The 16,669-nt window shown below is 68.9% G+C and overlaps 1 protein-coding gene across 1 annotated transcript; it reads right to left on the bottom strand.

Moving 5' to 3' along the window:
• Positions 1-6,699: 6,699 nt before the first annotated feature.
• Positions 6,700-12,726, bottom strand: LOC142601504 (uncharacterized). The gene is made up of 6 exons (XM_075750679.1): positions 12,587-12,726; positions 12,346-12,413; positions 7,750-7,953; positions 7,177-7,389; positions 6,956-7,045; positions 6,700-6,873 (listed from the first exon to the last, which is right to left on the bottom strand). Exons 3-6 carry the CDS (start codon positions 7,912-7,914, stop codon positions 6,700-6,702), a joined length of 642 nt encoding a protein of 213 aa, XP_075606794.1. The 5' UTR covers positions 7,915-7,953; positions 12,346-12,413; positions 12,587-12,726.
• Between the last annotated feature and the right edge of the window lie 3,943 nt (positions 12,727-16,669).

The following is a 16,669-nucleotide window of genomic DNA, read 5'->3' as shown; positions in this document are numbered from 1 at the left end:
CGTGAAGGCACTAAAAGCCGCCCGAGCGGGGCGGCAGCCCGAGGCCCCAGAACCTGCCCCCTCCCCAAAGGGTGCTCTGCACCTCGGGGAGCTCGCTGCTGCTGGGCTCTCGCTTTTGGGCATGTCTTTATTTGGGCACGGCTGGTTTGGGGCCTTTCTGTTTGGTTGGGGGGGTTTGGGTGTTTGTTTTGGTTGTGGGCTGTATTTTTTCCCCAGGCAGGTGCTTTGCGGGGTCAGTTTTGCTGCTGCAGCAGCTTTTTCCCCACCAGCAGCTGCCCGTGGGGTGGGGTGAGGGGCTGCTGCTCCCTTGGCTGCTTTTGCACCTCTGCCTCTTGGTTTTGTGCTTTGTTGCATTCGCTCTCTTTTTTCTCTCTTTGAAGTTATTTTTTCCTGTTTTGTCTTGTTTCCTTTTTCTCCCCTTTTTATTTTTATCTGTTTTCTGTTTGCTCTTTTTCCTCTTTTTAATTTTTTTATTTTTCTCCTTATTTCATGTTTTTTCTCCTTTTTCTCTTTATTTCATGTTTTTTCTCCTTTTTCTCTTTATTTCATGTTTTTTCCTCTTTTTTTTCCTCTTTATTTCATGTTTTTCCTCTTTTTTTCTCTCTATTCAATGTCTTTCTCTTTATTTATTTTTCCCTTTCCCCTCTCCCCTCCGGTTTCCCGGTCCCCCCCAGGTGCGGGCTCTCCGCGGGCGATGGGCCAGGACCCGCCCCCGGGGGAGGGAGGGAGGGGGGGAAGGGGCGGCCCCGGCGGCCCTGGGGGCTTTTGGGCCGCGGGGGTGCGGGGAGGGGGTCGGGGCCGCCGGTTTGGCTCCGGGACCCCCCCCCCCGGCCTGGCGCCGAGGAGCCGCGGGGGCCTCCGGGGCCGGTTCTGGGGGAGAAGAGTCGCTCGGGATCGCTCCCCGGCCGGGGACGCCTTCGCGCTTTGCCGGCGGCCCCGGGAGCCCGAGCGGGGGGCGAAGCTGTTCGGTTCGGGGGTGCCGGGGCTCTCCCCGTGCGGGGGGGGCAGCACCTCCCGGGCCTGCCCCGAGCTCTGCGGGCCCTGCAGCACCGGCAGCACCGGCAGCACCGGCAGCACCGGCAGCAGCCGCCGCCTCTCGGGGCCGGTGCTGAGGCTCTCCCCGCGGGTGGGGGCTGGGCTGAGCCTGCTCGGGGCTCGGCCGGGGTGGGGGGCCGGGGGGGTGCTGGTGCCCGGGACCCCGCTGGCTGCCTGGGCCGGGTCTGGCCGTGGCTCCGCTGCCGCGGGCTCTCGGTAAGGGCGTCGGAGCGAGTCCCGCCCGTGTCTTTGCAGCCGGGGGGCTTTGCCCGGGAAGCGGCTTTAGGCTCGGCCTAGGGAACGTCCCGCGGCGGGGCCGGGCCGGGCAGCCGCTCCTAAGCCGCTCCTAAGGCGAGGTGGGTGTCGGGGCTCGGCATCCCCCCGGCCCCGCTGCTCCGTGTGCTCAGCCGCAGGAGCCGGGAGCGGGGGGGTGCGGGGACGGGACCGGGACCCGGACTGGGCCGGGGGGGCCTCTCTGCTCTGGCCGGGCGGAGGGAAAGGCTTGGCACGGGCAGGGCAGGCTGTCTGAGCGCCGGCAGGGACAAGGGGCCCGACGGAGCCTGCCGAGGCGCTCGGGACCCCCCTTTTGTGCCCCGGGGGGCGGTCGGGTTCCCGGGTTCCCGGGAGGGAACGAGCAGGGCGGGCGGGCGGGCGGCGGGACCCGGGGCGGCCCCGTGGGGCGGGGCGCTGGCCATAAAAGGCGTGGGCGGGGCGCGGGGCGGGGCCAGGCGCAGGCGCAGGGCGCTGTGGCGGTGGCGGCTCTGCCGGAGCGGTGAGTGCGGGCGGCGCGGGGGGCCCGGCCCGGCCCGGGGCGGCTCTGCCGGGGCTGCCGGCGCCTCCGGGGGCTGCGGGCGGGCGCGGGGCGCCGGGGAATAAAGCCCGGAGGGCCGGAGCCCGGCGCCCCCGGCCTAGCCCCAGCCGCTGCCCCCGGCCCGTCGCCCAGCCCCGCCGGGGCTCCCGGAACCGGCCCCGGCCCCACCCGCGGTGTGTGTGTGGGGGCCTCCGCAGCTGGGTTTGGGGGCTCGGGGCGCCGGGGCTCAGCACGGAGCCCGGGGCTGCGCTTGGCAGGCTGGGCCCGGGCGCGGCGGCCGGTTCCGGGGCTCCGCAGCAGAGACGGGCTGCGGGGGGTCGGGGCTCCGGCACCCGGAGTCGGGGCACCGGGCCGGGGCCCAGAGACCGGGCCCGCGTTTGGGGGGCGGGGGGGCTCCAGCCCAGGGGCGCTGGGGCAGGCTCAGGGCTCAGGCTGTGCTTCCAGGCCCTGCGCCCGGGGGCTGGGCACCAGGCTCATGGGGCCGGGGCTGGGGCTCAGGGCCAGAGAGCGGGTCAGTCCTGCCGGGGGGGGCTCTGCGGGTCACGGCCAGGGGCCCTGCGACAGGTTTTGGGCACCCCGACAGAGACTGAGCCCTGCGTCTGGGGGGCCGGGACCCAGAGGCACTCAACCCGTTTTAGGCTCGATTTGTGTGCACAGAGTCCTGCGTTTGGGGGGCCTGAAACCGGGCTCATTGCTCAGAGACAGAGTCCTGCATTGGGGGGGGGGGGCTCAAAACCAGGGTCCCTGAAGCAGTTTTTGGGTGCACAAATAAAGACCAAGTCCTGTGTTTGGGGGCTTGAAACAGAGACTCAGTCCTGTGTTTGTGGGGGAACCTCAAAACCAGAGTCCCTAAAGCAGTTTTTGCAGACACACAACTAGAGACCAAGTCCTGCGTTTTGGGGGCCTGAAACCGGGCTCGTTGCTCAGAAACCAAGTCCTGTATTTGGGGGGGGGGCTCAAAACCGGGCTCGTTCAGCCAGTGTCAGGGCACACAAGGAGAGACCGAGTCCTGTGTACTGGGGGCTCGAATCCACGACGCCAGGTTTTGGACTCACAGGCCCAGTGCTGGAAACGTTTGGTCAGTGTTAGAGCTGAGAAAGAGAGCCCCAGGCCTGCCTTTTGCAGCTCAAACCCAGAAACCAAGTGCTGCGTTTGGGGGGCTTGAAACAAAACCCCTGTTGCCAGACAGAGGGCTCAGACATACAGACCAAGGCCTGTGTTCCCGGGGCTTGAAACTAGGGCCCCAAAACCAGTTTTTGCACATACAAATGGAGACTAAGTCCTGCGTTTTGGGGGCCTGAAACCAGGTTCATTGCTCAGAAACAGAGGCTAAGTCAGTCCTGCATTGGGGGGTGTGTGTCTCAAAACCAGGGTCCCTAAAAGAGACTAAGTCCTGCATTTGGGGGGCTTGAAACCAGAGGCCCTGAAACCAGCATTAGGGCACACAAACAGAGACTAAGTCCTGCGTTTTGGGGGCCTGAAGCCAGGTCCGTTGCTCAGAGAGAGAGGCTAAGTCCTGCGTTTTGGGAGCTCACAACAAGGCTCATTGGGCCAGTGGTAGGGCACACCAGGAGAGACTAAGTGCTGCGTTTTGGGGGCTTGAAACCAGGCTCATTTGGGCAGTGTTAGAGCTGAGACAGAGAGCCCCAGTGCTGTGTGGTGTGGTACAAAACCAGAGACTCCAAGTGCTGCTTTTGGGGCCTGAAGCAGAACCCAAGCCCTGTGTGTCTGGGCTCACAGAGAGAGCCCAAGTGCTGCGTTTTGGGGGCCCGAAGCCAGGCTCACTTGGCCAGGGTTGGTGCTTAGGAACAGAGCCCACGTCCTGCATGGTGGGAGCTGTGGGGCCAGGGTCACTAAGGCACTTCTGGGGCTCCCCCAGAGAGACCGAGTGCTGCCCCCGGGGGGCTGGAAGCAGAGCCCCAGCCCTGTGTTTGGGAGCTGGGCTCAGAGCTGAGAACCAGAGCCAAGGGCTGCAGGTCAGTGCTCACAACTCCAGCCCGGGGGCTGCAGGGTGGGGGCTGCCAACCAGCTCCGGTGGGCAGGGGTAGGGCTGAGCCAGAGCCCCGGGGCTGGGGGGCTGGAACCGGAGCCCGGGGGCCGTGTCCTGGAACCACAGGCCCCGGCGCTCCGGTTCCGGCCCGACACGGCCCCGGCGCTCCGGTTCCGGCCCGACACGGCCCCGGGGCCTGTGCAGCCCCGCCGATCCCCCCCCGCCGCCGCCCGCCCCTTCCAGCCTTTATTCCTTGATTCGCCCCACCGAGCCGCCGCCGCCTTTATTCCGGCACCCGGCAGAGCCCCGGCTCCCCCGCGGGGCACCCCCCGGAGCGGACAGCGCGGTACTCGGGCCCCGGCCGCCGGTCCCCGCTCCCCGCCCGGCCCCGGAGCGCGGCTCCTCCTGCCCGCGGCGCCGGGACGGAGGCGGCGAGGCCGGGCTCGGGCTCGGCCGGTCCCAGCCCCGGCGCTGCCCCAGGCCCCGCGCCCCGCCCGGGGAGAGGCGGACACCGCCTGGGACTCCCCGCCGGCCCCGGCAGGGCCGCAAGCCCGGACCGCGCGCCCGCGAGCCCCGGCCTCGCCCCCCCCTCCCGCCTCCCGGCCCCGCCTCACCGCCCCCGAGCTCCGCACAGGCCGCAGGAGAAGCCCCGGGCCCGCAGCCCCGCGAACCGAGCGGCGGGTCCCGCCCAGCGCCCCCGCTCCGGTACCGGCGTCCGCCGCGGTCGGGGCCGGCGCGGTTCTGGCGGCGGAAGAGGCGGCGCGTGCGCGGGGCGGGGCGCGGGGGCGGGAGGGGCGGGGCCGCAGGGCGCGTGCGCGGGGCGGGGCCTGCGCCAGGTGCGAGGGGCGGGGCCTGTGCCAGGTGCGAGGGGCGGGGCCGCAGGGCGCCTGCGCGGGGCGGGGCCTGCGCCAGGTGCGAGGGGCGGGGCCTGTGCCAGGTGGGAGGGGCGGGGCCGCAGGGCGCCTGCGCGGGGCGGGGCCGAGCCCAGGTGGGAGCGGGCGGGGCCGCAGGGCGCCTGCGCGGCGTCCGGCCCAGGTGCGCGGGGCGAGTGGGCGGGTGGCGGGGCGCGTGCGCGGGGCGGGGCCGAGCAGATTTGAGCCCCCGCGGCCGCCGTCCCCCCCCATTTGCTCGTTCTCTGCCGGGGGCGCCGCCCGCCGTCCCGGGGCGGCAGCGGCCGGGCCGGGCTCCCCCGGCGGGGCCCAGGTGAGGCGCGGGGGGGCTCGGCCCGGAGCGGCCGGCGGGGACCGAAGGGGCCGCGGCGGGGAAGGGGCCGCGGTACCGCTGGGGGCCGCGGCCCCGGGTTCGGGGGGGGGTGTCGGGGCGGCGGGCGGGCGGGTGGCTGCGGGTGGCTCGGCGGAGGAGGAGCCGTCGGGGCGCCGGGGAATAAAGCCCGGAGGGCCGGAGCCCGGCGCCCCCCCTCGTCCCCCGCGCTCGGCCGCGCTCCCCCGGGGCCGGGCCCGCTCGGCGGGTCCCCCCGGCCAGTTCCCAAGCACCGCCCGACACCGCCGGGGCTCCCGGGCCCGTCCCGACATCACACGCGGGGCCGGGGGGTGGGTCGGGGGCCCGGAGCCCAGCTCCCGGGGCCGGGGCTCGGCCGTTCCGTTTGGCAGCGCCGAGAGCCGAGCCCGGGCCCCGCGGCCGTGGGGCCGGGGCAGAGAGCGAGTCCCGCGCCTTCGGGCCCAGGAACGGAGCCCCCGTCGGCCGGTTCTGGGCTCGGGGCCGGGGGCTGGGGGGGGGGCCGGGGGGGCTGTGGCCGCGGGTGGGGGGAGGCGGGAGGGCGCCGGGCTCTGGGGCTGGGAGGGGGTGGGCAGGGTGCGTGGGCCCCCGCCGGAGGTGGGGGTCCGCTCGCGTTGGTCCCCAAAGCCAGGGAGGCTGGCATGCACCAGGCCGAATTAAACGTCTGAGATAGTCTCTGGGCGAAAAGGCACTTTGCACACTCTCCGCTTTCGTCCCACTCTTTATTCGAGGTACACACATCATCAACACCACGACCCCCCCGCCCTCAATGCGCGTACAGCGATGACAGGTCATATTCATATCCGAGAGGTGACAGTGATTGATTTACGGCCTGGCCACAAGCCAGGAGCGCTGGAACAAGCCCGAGCTGTACTGGGCAGGAGCTGGAGGCACAGGCACCCTGGAACTGGGAAGCAGCTGGAGAGGAGCTGAGGCACCAAACGGAGCTGGAGACCAACTGCCCTGGAGAGGAGACGAGCTGGAACCAAAACTGAACTGGAGCTGGACCTGAAAGAAACAGAGGCAGAAACAATGAGCTGGAACAAAAACAAACGGGCAGAAACAATTGGGTGAAGCTGCACAAGAGCTGGAGCCATAAACAACCTGGAAGAGAAAGAAAAATGGGGGGAAAAAAAACCCCAACCCTACCTGAAGCTGCAAACGAGCTGGAACCACAACCAACTGGAGCTGAAATGATCAAGAGTCATCCATGGGCTGGAGCTGCAAACGAGCTGGTCCTGAGATGGGAACCCCAAATGAGCTGGGGCCAAAACTGAACTGGAGCCGTCCAGGAGCTGGACCTGAAAAAAACAAGGACAGAAACAATGAGCTGGAGCTGCAAACGAGCTGGACCAGAAACAATCAAGGTGAAGCTGCTGCAAATGAGCTAGAGGTGTCCAAGAGCTGCAGCCAAAACTGAACGGGAGCCATCCACAAACTGGACCTGAAAAAAACTGGGGCAGAAACAACCAACCTGAAGGTACAAATGAGCTGGAGCCATCTACAAACAGGAGCTGAAATGAGCTGGACCTGAAAGAGGAGCCGCAAATGAGCTGGAGCCGGAGCTGTCCAGGAAACCAACAGGAGCCCGAACCAGCACTAGAACAACCACCCAAACCCAAACAACTCACCTGTGGCTGCGCAGTCCGGGCAGGCAGAGCTGGGCAGGCGCAGGCAGGGCTGAAAAATGAGCTGGGCCAGAAGCAATGAAGGTGAAGCTGCAAATGGGCTGGAGCCACAACCAGCTGGAGGCGTCCACAAACAGGAGCTGAAACTGTCCAGAGCCATCCAGGAGCTGGACCTGAATAACCAGGGGCAGAAACAATGAGCTGAAGCTGCAAACAAGGTGGAACAGAAACAAAAGAGGGACAGAGACAACCAACCTGAAGCTGCAAACAAGGTGGAGCTGAACCGAGCCAGAGCCATCCGTGGGCTGGAGCTGCAAACCCGCTGGAGCTCTCCATGAGCTGGACCTGGAACAGGAGCCACAAATGAGCTGGAGCCAAAAGTGAACCGGAGCCGTCCAGGAGCTGGACCTGAAACAAACGGGAGGCCAAACCAACAAACCAACCACCTAAACAAAACCAAATGGGGCCCAAACAACCTGCCTGAAACTGCAGCCGAGCTGGAGCTGCGAGGTTCCCCGCAGCGTCCCTGGGCGGGCGCAGGCAGGGCTGTCCCCAGCCAGGACGGGCCACGTGCAGGGCAGGCGGCAGCGTCGGCCTCGGCGCAGGCAGGCCGGCTTCTTCCCGGGGCTCCGCACCCCACGCGGCTCCCGGCGTGGCTGGGGCTCCTCTGTCCGTCTGTCCGTCCATCCCTGTGCAGACAGACGTGGCACAGTCAGAGATCAAGGGCACGGACCCAGCACCGCACGCCTGTGGTGGGAGGGGAGGGACGGACGGGGACGGGACACCAGAAACGTCTCGTTTCTCCCCAGGAGAGCGGGCGAGAGCCAGGATCTGGCTGAAAACCCGCTCCCCCTGCGCAGCACCAGCGGCGGCACAGACCGAGTCCAGCAGTCCCGGGCTGGGGACGGGGCTGGCACCACACCAGTGCCAGTGGGGTCTGGGCTGGACCCCGACAGCGCCCGCTCCCACCTCCCCAAACTCCCCTCGCAGCCACAGCCCCCCCAGTCCCACCACCCAGCTCCCCTCGGCCGCCGCCTCGGGGCTCTCACCTCACCGGGCACGTCCTCCCCGCCGGTGTCCCTGGGCGCTCGCTGCCTCGGGGCCGTGATCCTCGCCCGGGCACCGGGATGAGCCTTCCCCCGCGTCAGCACGGCCACGCGGCATCCCCGGTGCCGCCAACGCCTCCCAGGGACCGGCAGCACCGGGACGGCCATCGCTGCTGCTCCCTGGCCAGGCCGGCTTCACCAACGGGGCTGCAGGAGCTGGTGCGGGTCCCGGAAGCGGCCTCTGCTCCAACCGCAGCGCATTATGAGCTGAAAAAGAAGGGTTTCGGTCAAAGCAGGGCTTCGTGCAGGGCCCAGAGCCACCCTGAGCTGCCAGCTCCGGCCCTCGGGCATCCATCCCCCCGCGAGGATGATGCCGGGCAGGGCCGAAGGGCTGAACCCCAGTGGAAACCAGTTCCCCCAGCAGCAGCTCCCACACTCACCAGTCCCAGCTCTCCCCAGATCCGGCAGAGCCAGCGCCAGCCCGCAGGGGCCTGTCCTGCCGTCGGCCATTCTGGAAAAGAGCTGGGGAGAAAAAAACGGGTGCCTGCACCGGGAGGAGGGAGCCCGGCGGCAGGAGGGGTCACCGGCCGCCTCGGGAGACCCCCGGGCCCCCCGTCTCCCCCGGGTACCGGGTGGGACATGCAGCGTGCGGAGCCCCCGCGGCCGGTCGCCAGGTCACGGTTCGAGCAGGGGCTGATGCCGTGGGGGAAAGCGGGGGCTGCTGGGGACCCCCAGCCCCGCAGGCCGAGCTGCAGCCGCTGCCCCCCGAGAGGGGACCCCGGGGGGTCGGTGCCGAACCCCCCCGGGACAGTCACCAGCCCCGGCCGGGCACCCCCGGGGGGTCCCGCAGCAGGGGAGAGGGAAACGGAGCGCTCACCGTGGCTGCCGGGGCAGGCAGGGCAGCTCCTAACGCTGGGGAACACGGGCCGGAGCCGTTTCCCTCACCCGGCCGCGGCCCGGGACCCCGAGGCCGCCCGCGGCAGCCAGGACACGGCGTCGCTCCCGGTTCCCCCCCGCCGGGTGCGGCCGCCCCGCGGCGGGACCGTGAGAGCCACGGCCAGAGCCGCCCCGGAGGAGCCCCGGGACGCCTGGGAGACCCCGGCGCAGCTGCAGCCGGTGCCCGGCACCGTAGCGCTCACGCCCCGAGGCACGCCCGGGGCCGCCGGTGTGCGCTCAGCCCCAGACGGGGAGACACGGCGGCGGCCCCGAGAGCAGCCGCGACGAAAAGGGGACCCGGGCTTGGCGGGGAAGCGGCCCCGAGTTTGTAGGGACCCCGCCGGCCAGAGCCCAGGGGACCGGGAGGAGGCGGCGGCGGCGGCGGCGGCGGCGGCGCCGCCGCCTCTGCGACCGCGGCGCCCCCTGGCGGCTGCCGGAGAGTTTTGAAGCCTCGGGGCGAGGCCGCGCACCTGCAGCCGCTGAGGCACGTGATAGCGGGTGAGGTCGAGGGGGCGTGGCTTGAGTAGGGGCGTGACCGGGCGGGAACACGTGGGCGGGAGGGGCGGGGTCGCAATGCGCCTGCGCGGGGCGGTGCCCTCAGGGGTTCGGCCCTTCCCCCCCGCCGCCTCCCGCCTGTTTTATTCCCGCCGGTGGCGCCGCCGCCTCCTTTGAGGTGGTGACGGTCGGTCCCGGTCCCGCCGTGTCTGCGGGGCCAGGTGAGGCGCGGGGGGGCTCGGCCGGCTGGGGCTGGCTGCGGGAGCCGGGTTTGGGGGCTTTGAAGCCGGGGCTAAGGCCGAGCGGCGGCCGGCGGGGACCGGGCTGCGGCGGGGAAGGGGCCGCGGTACCGCTCGGGGCCGCGGCCCCGGGTTCGGGGGGGGGTGTCGGGGCGGCGGGCGGGCGGGTGGCTCGGCGGAGGAGGAGCCGTCGGGGCGCCGGGGAATAAAGCCCGGAGGGCCGGAGCCCGGCGCCCCCCCTCGTCCCCCGCGCTCGGCCGCGCTCCCCCGGGGCCGGGCCCGCTCGGCGGGTCCCCCCGGCCAGTTCCCAAGCACCGCCCGACACCGCCGGGGCTCCCGGGCCCGTCCCGACATCACACGCGGGGCCGGGGGGTGGGTCGGGGGCCCGGAGCCCAGCTCCCGGGGCCGGGGCTCGGCCGTTCCGTTTGGCAGCGCCGAGAGCCGAGCCCGGGCCCCGCGGCCGTGGGGCCGGGGCAGAGAGCGAGTCCCGCGCCTTCGGGCCCAGGAACGGAGCCCCCGTCGGCCGGTTCTGGGCTCGGGGCCGGGGGCCGGAGGGGGGCTGGGGGGGCCGTGGCCGCGGGTGGGGGGAGGCGGGAGGGCGCCGGGCTCTGGGGCTGGGAGGGGGTGGGCAGGGTGCGTGGGCCCCCGCCGGAGGTGGGGGTCCGCTCGCGTTGGTCCCCAAAGCCAGGGAGGCTGGCATGCACCAGGCCGAATGAAACGTCTGAGATAGTCTCTGGGCGAAAAGGCACTTTGCACACTCTCCGCTTTCGTCCCACTCTTTATTCGAGGTACACACATCATCAACACCACGACCCCCCCGCCCTCAACGCGCGTACAGCGATGACAGGTCATATTCATATCCGAGAGGTGACAGTGATTGATTTACGGCCTGGCCACAAGCCAGGAGCGCTGGAACAAGCCCGAGCTGTACTGGGCAGGAGCTGGAGGCACAGGCACCCTGGAACTGGGAAGCAGCTGGAGAGGAGCTGAGGCACCAAACGGAGCTGGAGACCAACTGCCCTGGAGAGGAGACGAGCTGGACCTGAAAGAAACAGAGGCAGAAACAATGAGCTGGGGCAGAAACAATGAGCTGGAACAAAAACAAACAGGGGCAGAAACAATTGGGTGAAGCTGCCCAAGAGCTGGAGCCATAAACAACCTGGAAGAGAAAGAAAAATGGGGGAAAAAAAAACCAACCCTACCTGAAGCTGCAAACGAGCTGGAACCACAACCAACTGGAGCTGAAATGATCAAGAGTCATCCATGGGCTGGAGCTGCAAACGAGCTGGTCCTGAGATGGGAACCCCAAATGAGCTGGGGCCAAAACTGAACTGGAGCCGTCCAGGAGCTGGACCTGAAAAAAACAAGGACAGAAACAATGAGCTGGAGCTGCAAACGAGCTGGACCAGAAACAATCAAGGTGAAGCTGCTGCAAATGAGCTAGAGGTGTCCAAGAGCTGCAGCCAAAACTGAATGGGAGCCATCCACAAACTGGACCTGAAAAAAACTGGGGCAGAAACAACCAACCTGAAGGTACAAAGGAGCTGGAGCCATCTACAAACAGGAGCTGAAATGAGCTGGACCTGAAAGAGGAGCCGCAAATGAGCTGGAGCCGGAGCTGTCCAGGAAACCAACAGGAGCCCGAACCAGCACTAGAACAACCACCCAAACCCAAACAACTCACCTGTGGCTGTGCAGTCCGGGCAGGCAGAGCTGGGCAGGCACAGGCAGGGCTGAAAAATGAGCTGGGCCAGAAGCAATGAAGGTGAAGCTGCAAATGGGCTGGAGCCACAACCAGCTGGAGGCGTCCACAAACAGGAGGTGAAACTGTCCAGAGCCATCCAGGAGCTGGACCTGAAAAGAAACAGGGGCAGAAACAATGAGCTGAAGCTGCAAACAAGGTGGAACAGAAACAAAAGAGGGACAGAGACAACCAACCTGAAGCTGCAAACAAGGTGGAGCTGAACCGAGCCAGAGCCATCCGTGGGCTGGAGCTGCAAACCCGCTGGAGCTCTCCATGAGCTGGACCTGGAACAGGAGCCGCAAATGAGCTGGAGCCAAAAGTGAACCGGAGCCGTCCAGGAGCTGGACCTGAAACAAATGGGAGGCCAAACCAACAAACCAACCACCTAAACAAAACCAAACGGGGCCCAAACAACCTGCCTGAAACTGCAGCCGAGCTGGAGCTGCGAGGTTCCCGGCAGCGTCCCTGGGCGGGCGCAGGCAGGGCTGTCCCCAGCCAGGACGGGCCACGTGCAGGGCAGGCGGCAGCGTCGGCCTCGGCGCAGGCAGCCCGGCTTCTTCCCGGGGCTCCGCACCCCACGCGGCTCCCGGCGTGGCTGGGGCTCCTCTGTCCGTCTGTCCGTCCATCCCTGTGCAGACAGACGTGGCGCAGTCAGAGATCAAGGGCACGGACCCAGCACCGCACGCCTGTGGTGGGAGGGGAGGGACGGACGGGGACGGGACACCAGAAACGTCTCGTTTCTCCCCAGGAGAGCAGGCGAGAGCCAGGATCTGGCTGAAAACCCGCTCCCCCTGCGCAGCAGCAGCGGCGGCACAGGCCGAGTCCAGCAGCCCCGGGCTGGGGACGGGGCTGGCACCACACCAGTGCCAGTGGGGTCTGGGCTGGACCCCGACAGCGCCCGCTCCCACCTCCCCAAACTCCCCTCGCAGCCACAGCCCCCCCAGTCCCACCACCCAGCTCCCCTCGGCCGCCGCCTCGGGGCTCTCACCTCACCGGGCACGTCCTCCCCGCCGGTGTCCCTCGGCGCTCGCTGCCTCGGGGCCGTGCTCCTCACCCGGGCACAGGGATGAGCCTTCCCCCCGCGTCGGCACGGCCACGCGGCATCCCCAGTGCCGCCAACACCTCCCAGGGACCGGCAGCACCGGGACGGTCATCGCTGCTGCTCCCTGGCCAGGCCAGCTTCACCAACGGGGCTGCGGGAGCCCGTGCGGATCCCCAGAGCGGCCTCTGCTCCCACCGCAGCACGTTTTGAGCTGAAAAAGAAGGGTTTCGGTCAAAGCAGGGCTTCGTGCAGGGCCCAGAGCCACCCTGAGCTGCCAGCTCCGGCCCTCGGGCATCCATCCCCCCGCGAGGATGATGCCGGGCAGGGCCGAAGGGCTGAACCCCAGTGGAAACCAGTTCCCCCAGCAGCAGCTCCCACACTCACCAGTCCCAGCTCTCCCCAGATCCGGCAGAGCCAGCGCCAGCCCGCAGGGGCCTGTCCTGCCGTCGGCCATTCTGGAAAAGAGCTGGGGAGAAAAAAACGGGTGCCTGCACCAGGAGGAGGGAGCCCGGCGGCAGGAGGGGTCACCGGCCGCCTCGGGAGACCCCCGGGCCCCCCGTCTCCCCCGGGTACCGGGTGGGACATGCAGCGTGCGGAGCCCCCGCGGCCGGTCGCCAGGTCACGGTTCGAGCAGGGGCTGATGCCGTGGTGGAAAGCGGGGGCTGCTGGGGACCCCCAGCCCCGCAGGCCGAGCTGCAGCCGCTGCCCCCCGAGAGGGGACCCCGGGGGGTCGGTGCCGAACCCCCCCCGGGACAGTCACCAGCCCCGGCCGGGCACCCCCGGGGGGTCCCGCAGCAGGGGAGAGGGAAACGGAGCGCTCACCGTGGCTGCCGGGGCAGGCAGGGCAGCTCCTAACGCTGGGGAACACGGGCCGGAGCCGTTTTCCTTACCCGGCCGCGGCCCGGGACCCCGAGGCCGCCCGCGGCAGCCAGGACACGGCGTCGCTCCCGGTTCCCCCCCGCCGGGTGCGGCCGCTCCGCGGCGGGACCGTGAGAGCCACGGCCAGAGCCACCCCGGAGGAGCCCCGGGACGCCTGGGAGACCCCGGCGCAGCTGCAGCCGGTGCCCGGCACCGTAGCGCTCACGCCCCGAGGCACGCCCGGGGCCGCCGGTGTGCGCTCAGCCCCAGGCGGGGAGACACGGCGGCGGCCCCGAGAACAGCCGCGACGAAAAGGGGACCCGGGCTTGGCGGGGAAGCGGCCCCGAGTTTGTAGGGACCCCGCCGGCCAGAGCCCAGGGGACCGGGGACCGGGAGCCGCCGCCGCCGCCGCCGCCTCTGCGACCGCGGCGCCCCCTGGCGGCTGCCGGAGAGTTTTGAAGCCTCGGGGCGAGGCCGCGCACCTGCAGCCGCTGAGGCACGTGATAGCGGGTGAGGTCGAGGGGGCGTGGCTTGAGTAGGGGCGTGACCGGGCGGGAACACGTGGGCGGGAGGGGCGGGGTCGCAATGCGCCTGCGCGGGGCGGTGCCCTCAGGGGTTCGGCCCTTCCCGCCCGCCGCCTCCCGCCTGTTTTATTCCCGCCGGTGGCGCCGCCGCCCCCTTTGCGGTGGTGACGGTCGGTCCCGGCCCCGCCGTGTCTGCGGGGCCAGGTGAGGCGCGGGGGGGCTCGGCCGGCTGGGGCTGGCTGCGGGAGCCGGGTTTGGGGGCTTTGAAGCCGGGGCTGAGGCCCGGAGCGGCGGCCGGCGGGGACCGAAGGGGCTGCGGCGGGGAAGGGGCCGCGGTACCGCTGGGGGCCGCGGCCCCGGGTTCGGGGGGGGGTGTCGGGGCGGCGGGCGGGCGGGTGGCTGCGGGTGGCTCGGCGGAGGAGGAGCCGTCGGGGCGCCGGGGAATAAAGCCCGGAGGGCCGGAGCCCGGCGCCCCCCCCCTCGTCCCCCGCGCTCGGCCGCGCTCCCCCGGGGCCGGGCCCGCTCGGCGGGTCCCCCCGGCCAGTTCCCAAGCACCGCCCGACACCGCCGGGGCTCCCGGGCCCGTCCCGACATCACACGCGGGGCCGGGGGGTGGGTCGGGGGCCCGGAGCCCAGCTCCCGGGGCCGGGGCTCGGCCGTTCCGTTTGGCAGCGCCGAGAGCCGAGCCCGGGCCCCGCGGCCGTGGGGCCGGGGCAGAGAGCGAGTCCCGCGCCTTCGGGCCCAGGAACGGAGCCCCCGTCGGCCGGTTCTGGGCTCGGGGCCGGGGGCCGGAGGGGGGCTGGGGGGGCCGTGGCCGCGGGTGGGGGGAGGCGGGAGGGCGCCGGGCTCTGGGGCTGGGAGGGGGTGGGCAGGGTGCGTGGGCCCCCGCCGGAGGTGGGGGTCTGCTCGCGTTGGTCCCCAAAGCCAGGGAGGCTGGCATGCACCAGGCCGAATGAAACGTCTGAGATAGTCTCTGGGCGAAAAGGCACTTTGCACACCCCCACCACCATCTTCCTGTCATTCCATGTGTATACACTGCCCGGAACAATTATTATTATCTAATTAGGGAACATTTATTAACCAACTAATTAATAATAATTCAGTATTAAAGCATGACACTAATAGTCAGGTTGTGTCAGTGACTGATTCACCACCTGTCACACACCCCACGTCCATTAAGGAGCCGCAGGTTTCATCAGCTCACGCTGGACCTGCACCCAGCTTCGACGCCTTCCATTCCCAACCTTTTTTTTCATGTTTGTACAACAGTTTTGGTATTTGTAAGCTAAATGTTCCCACTGTATTCAGCATTGAAGTTTGATATTTGTATTCAAGGGATGGGAATGATGGATTCACACCATGACCAAAGGCTCTTTTTGGTGCCGAAAGACAAGCAGAGTCTTTAATTTCTGCTATTCACTGTTTATGCAATGCTTTGATTATTTATCTCATTAGTCGACGTCTTCAAATACATCATTTACTTTTTATACACTATTAAGGTATGACGTTACTATTCAGGTGATGACCGTGACATACAACCTGCCAGAAGCTGACTCTGCCGCAAGGCGCAGAGGCTGTGAAGAGCTGGAGGAAACCTCAACCAGGAGCACCCACCGTCTTCAGGATCCTCTGCCCCTTCAGTACTAACACAGTATTTATACAGCATTTTCTACATTTAATAATTAATCAATACCAATTACGAAGCGTTCAGTCTGTAAAGGACACGTTGAGCATTAATCGGTGATACTCACCCTCAGACGCTGGCAGGGATCAGTGCAGGCACCCCCAGCTCCGCGCAGGCAGGGGCTGGCAGCTGCCCCAGGCCAGGGGCACACGGTGCCCGGGGGGGAACCGGCCGAGCCGCGGGGTCCCCGCTGCCCACCGGCAGTGCCGCCCCAGACCCCGGCCCTTCCACCGGCTCCCCTGGCTGCCGCAGCCAGGGAAGGGACGTGCGTTCTCAGCCCAAGCCCGGGAAGACGCGGCTGCCCGGTGTGGACCCACGGTTCCCCGGGCCTGGGGGGACCCACAGCAGCAGGGCCCCCGAGCTGCCCGGTTGTGCCCCCGGCTGGGCCCGGCCGCTGCCGGGACCCGCCCGCCCCCTCGCTCTCCTCAGCCGCCTTTGGGGCCCGGTTTCCCGCCCACGGCTCCTCCCGCGCCACGGCGCCCCCTGGCGGACGCGGAGTCACACCGCGGGCGCGCGGCCACACCGCTATGGCGCCCCCTGGCGGACACAGGGCGGCGGTGCCCAAAGCAGCGCCATCTGGTGGCCGTAGGGCGGTATCGCAGTCCCCGGTACCGGCACCGGGGAGAGCGGCGGGACCCGCTCCCGGGCCGGGTTGCGGGGTCACAGCACAGCGGGTAGCGCCCAGGCCGGCACCAACACCCCCCCGGGGGGGAAGTGCAGAGCCCCGGCGCCATCAGCAAGCCCCCGCGGTAAAACCATCCCAAACCTCCCCGTCCCGGGGGGGGCTCCCACCCGCCCCCCGTCCCACCGGGGACCACCGGGGGCCGAAGGAGGGGAGGCGCGGGGAAAGGACACTCCGGTCACGCTCTGTGTGAGGTTTATATTGAAACTTTACTCTCCGCCGCGCGGTGAGACGGGACAGCACACGCGTGACGCTCCCTGTCCCTCCGGCCCCCCAAAAGCTGAGCACCAGGGGGGCAGGTCGCTGTGCTCCAGGGTTTTGCCTCATTTTAAACACAAACCAAGGTGGCGCGCCTCGGGGATTACACGAGGAGGTGTTGCTTTTCTTGCTTGATTCCCCAGCGAGGCGGGGAACCCACCCCGCGCCCGGGAGCAGAGGGTCTCTGCTGCTCTCCCCGCCGGCTGACGCAGAGCCACCCCTCCATGCCGGGGGGGACACACACACAACATCCCCACCACTCCTGGGCCTCCTCTCTGCACCGAGGGGGGTGCTGGGCTCCCCGAGCCCCCCTCAGGGACGCAGCAGGGCCGGAGCCGGAGGAGCGTGGCGCAGGCATGGAGGGAGAACTCTGCGATGGAGAACTCGGCAGCGCCTGGCTCCAGCGGGGCTGTGCCGTGAGGCAGCTCAGCCGGGAGCAGAGGGGAGCTACAGCCTCTCCT

The sequence above is a fragment of the Balearica regulorum genome, chromosome 4 (assembly GCF_011004875.1).
Source record: "Balearica regulorum gibbericeps isolate bBalReg1 chromosome 4, bBalReg1.pri, whole genome shotgun sequence".
NCBI lineage: Eukaryota > Metazoa > Chordata > Aves > Gruiformes > Gruidae > Balearica > Balearica regulorum.
This window is presented reverse-complemented; position numbering and strand designations above follow the sequence as displayed.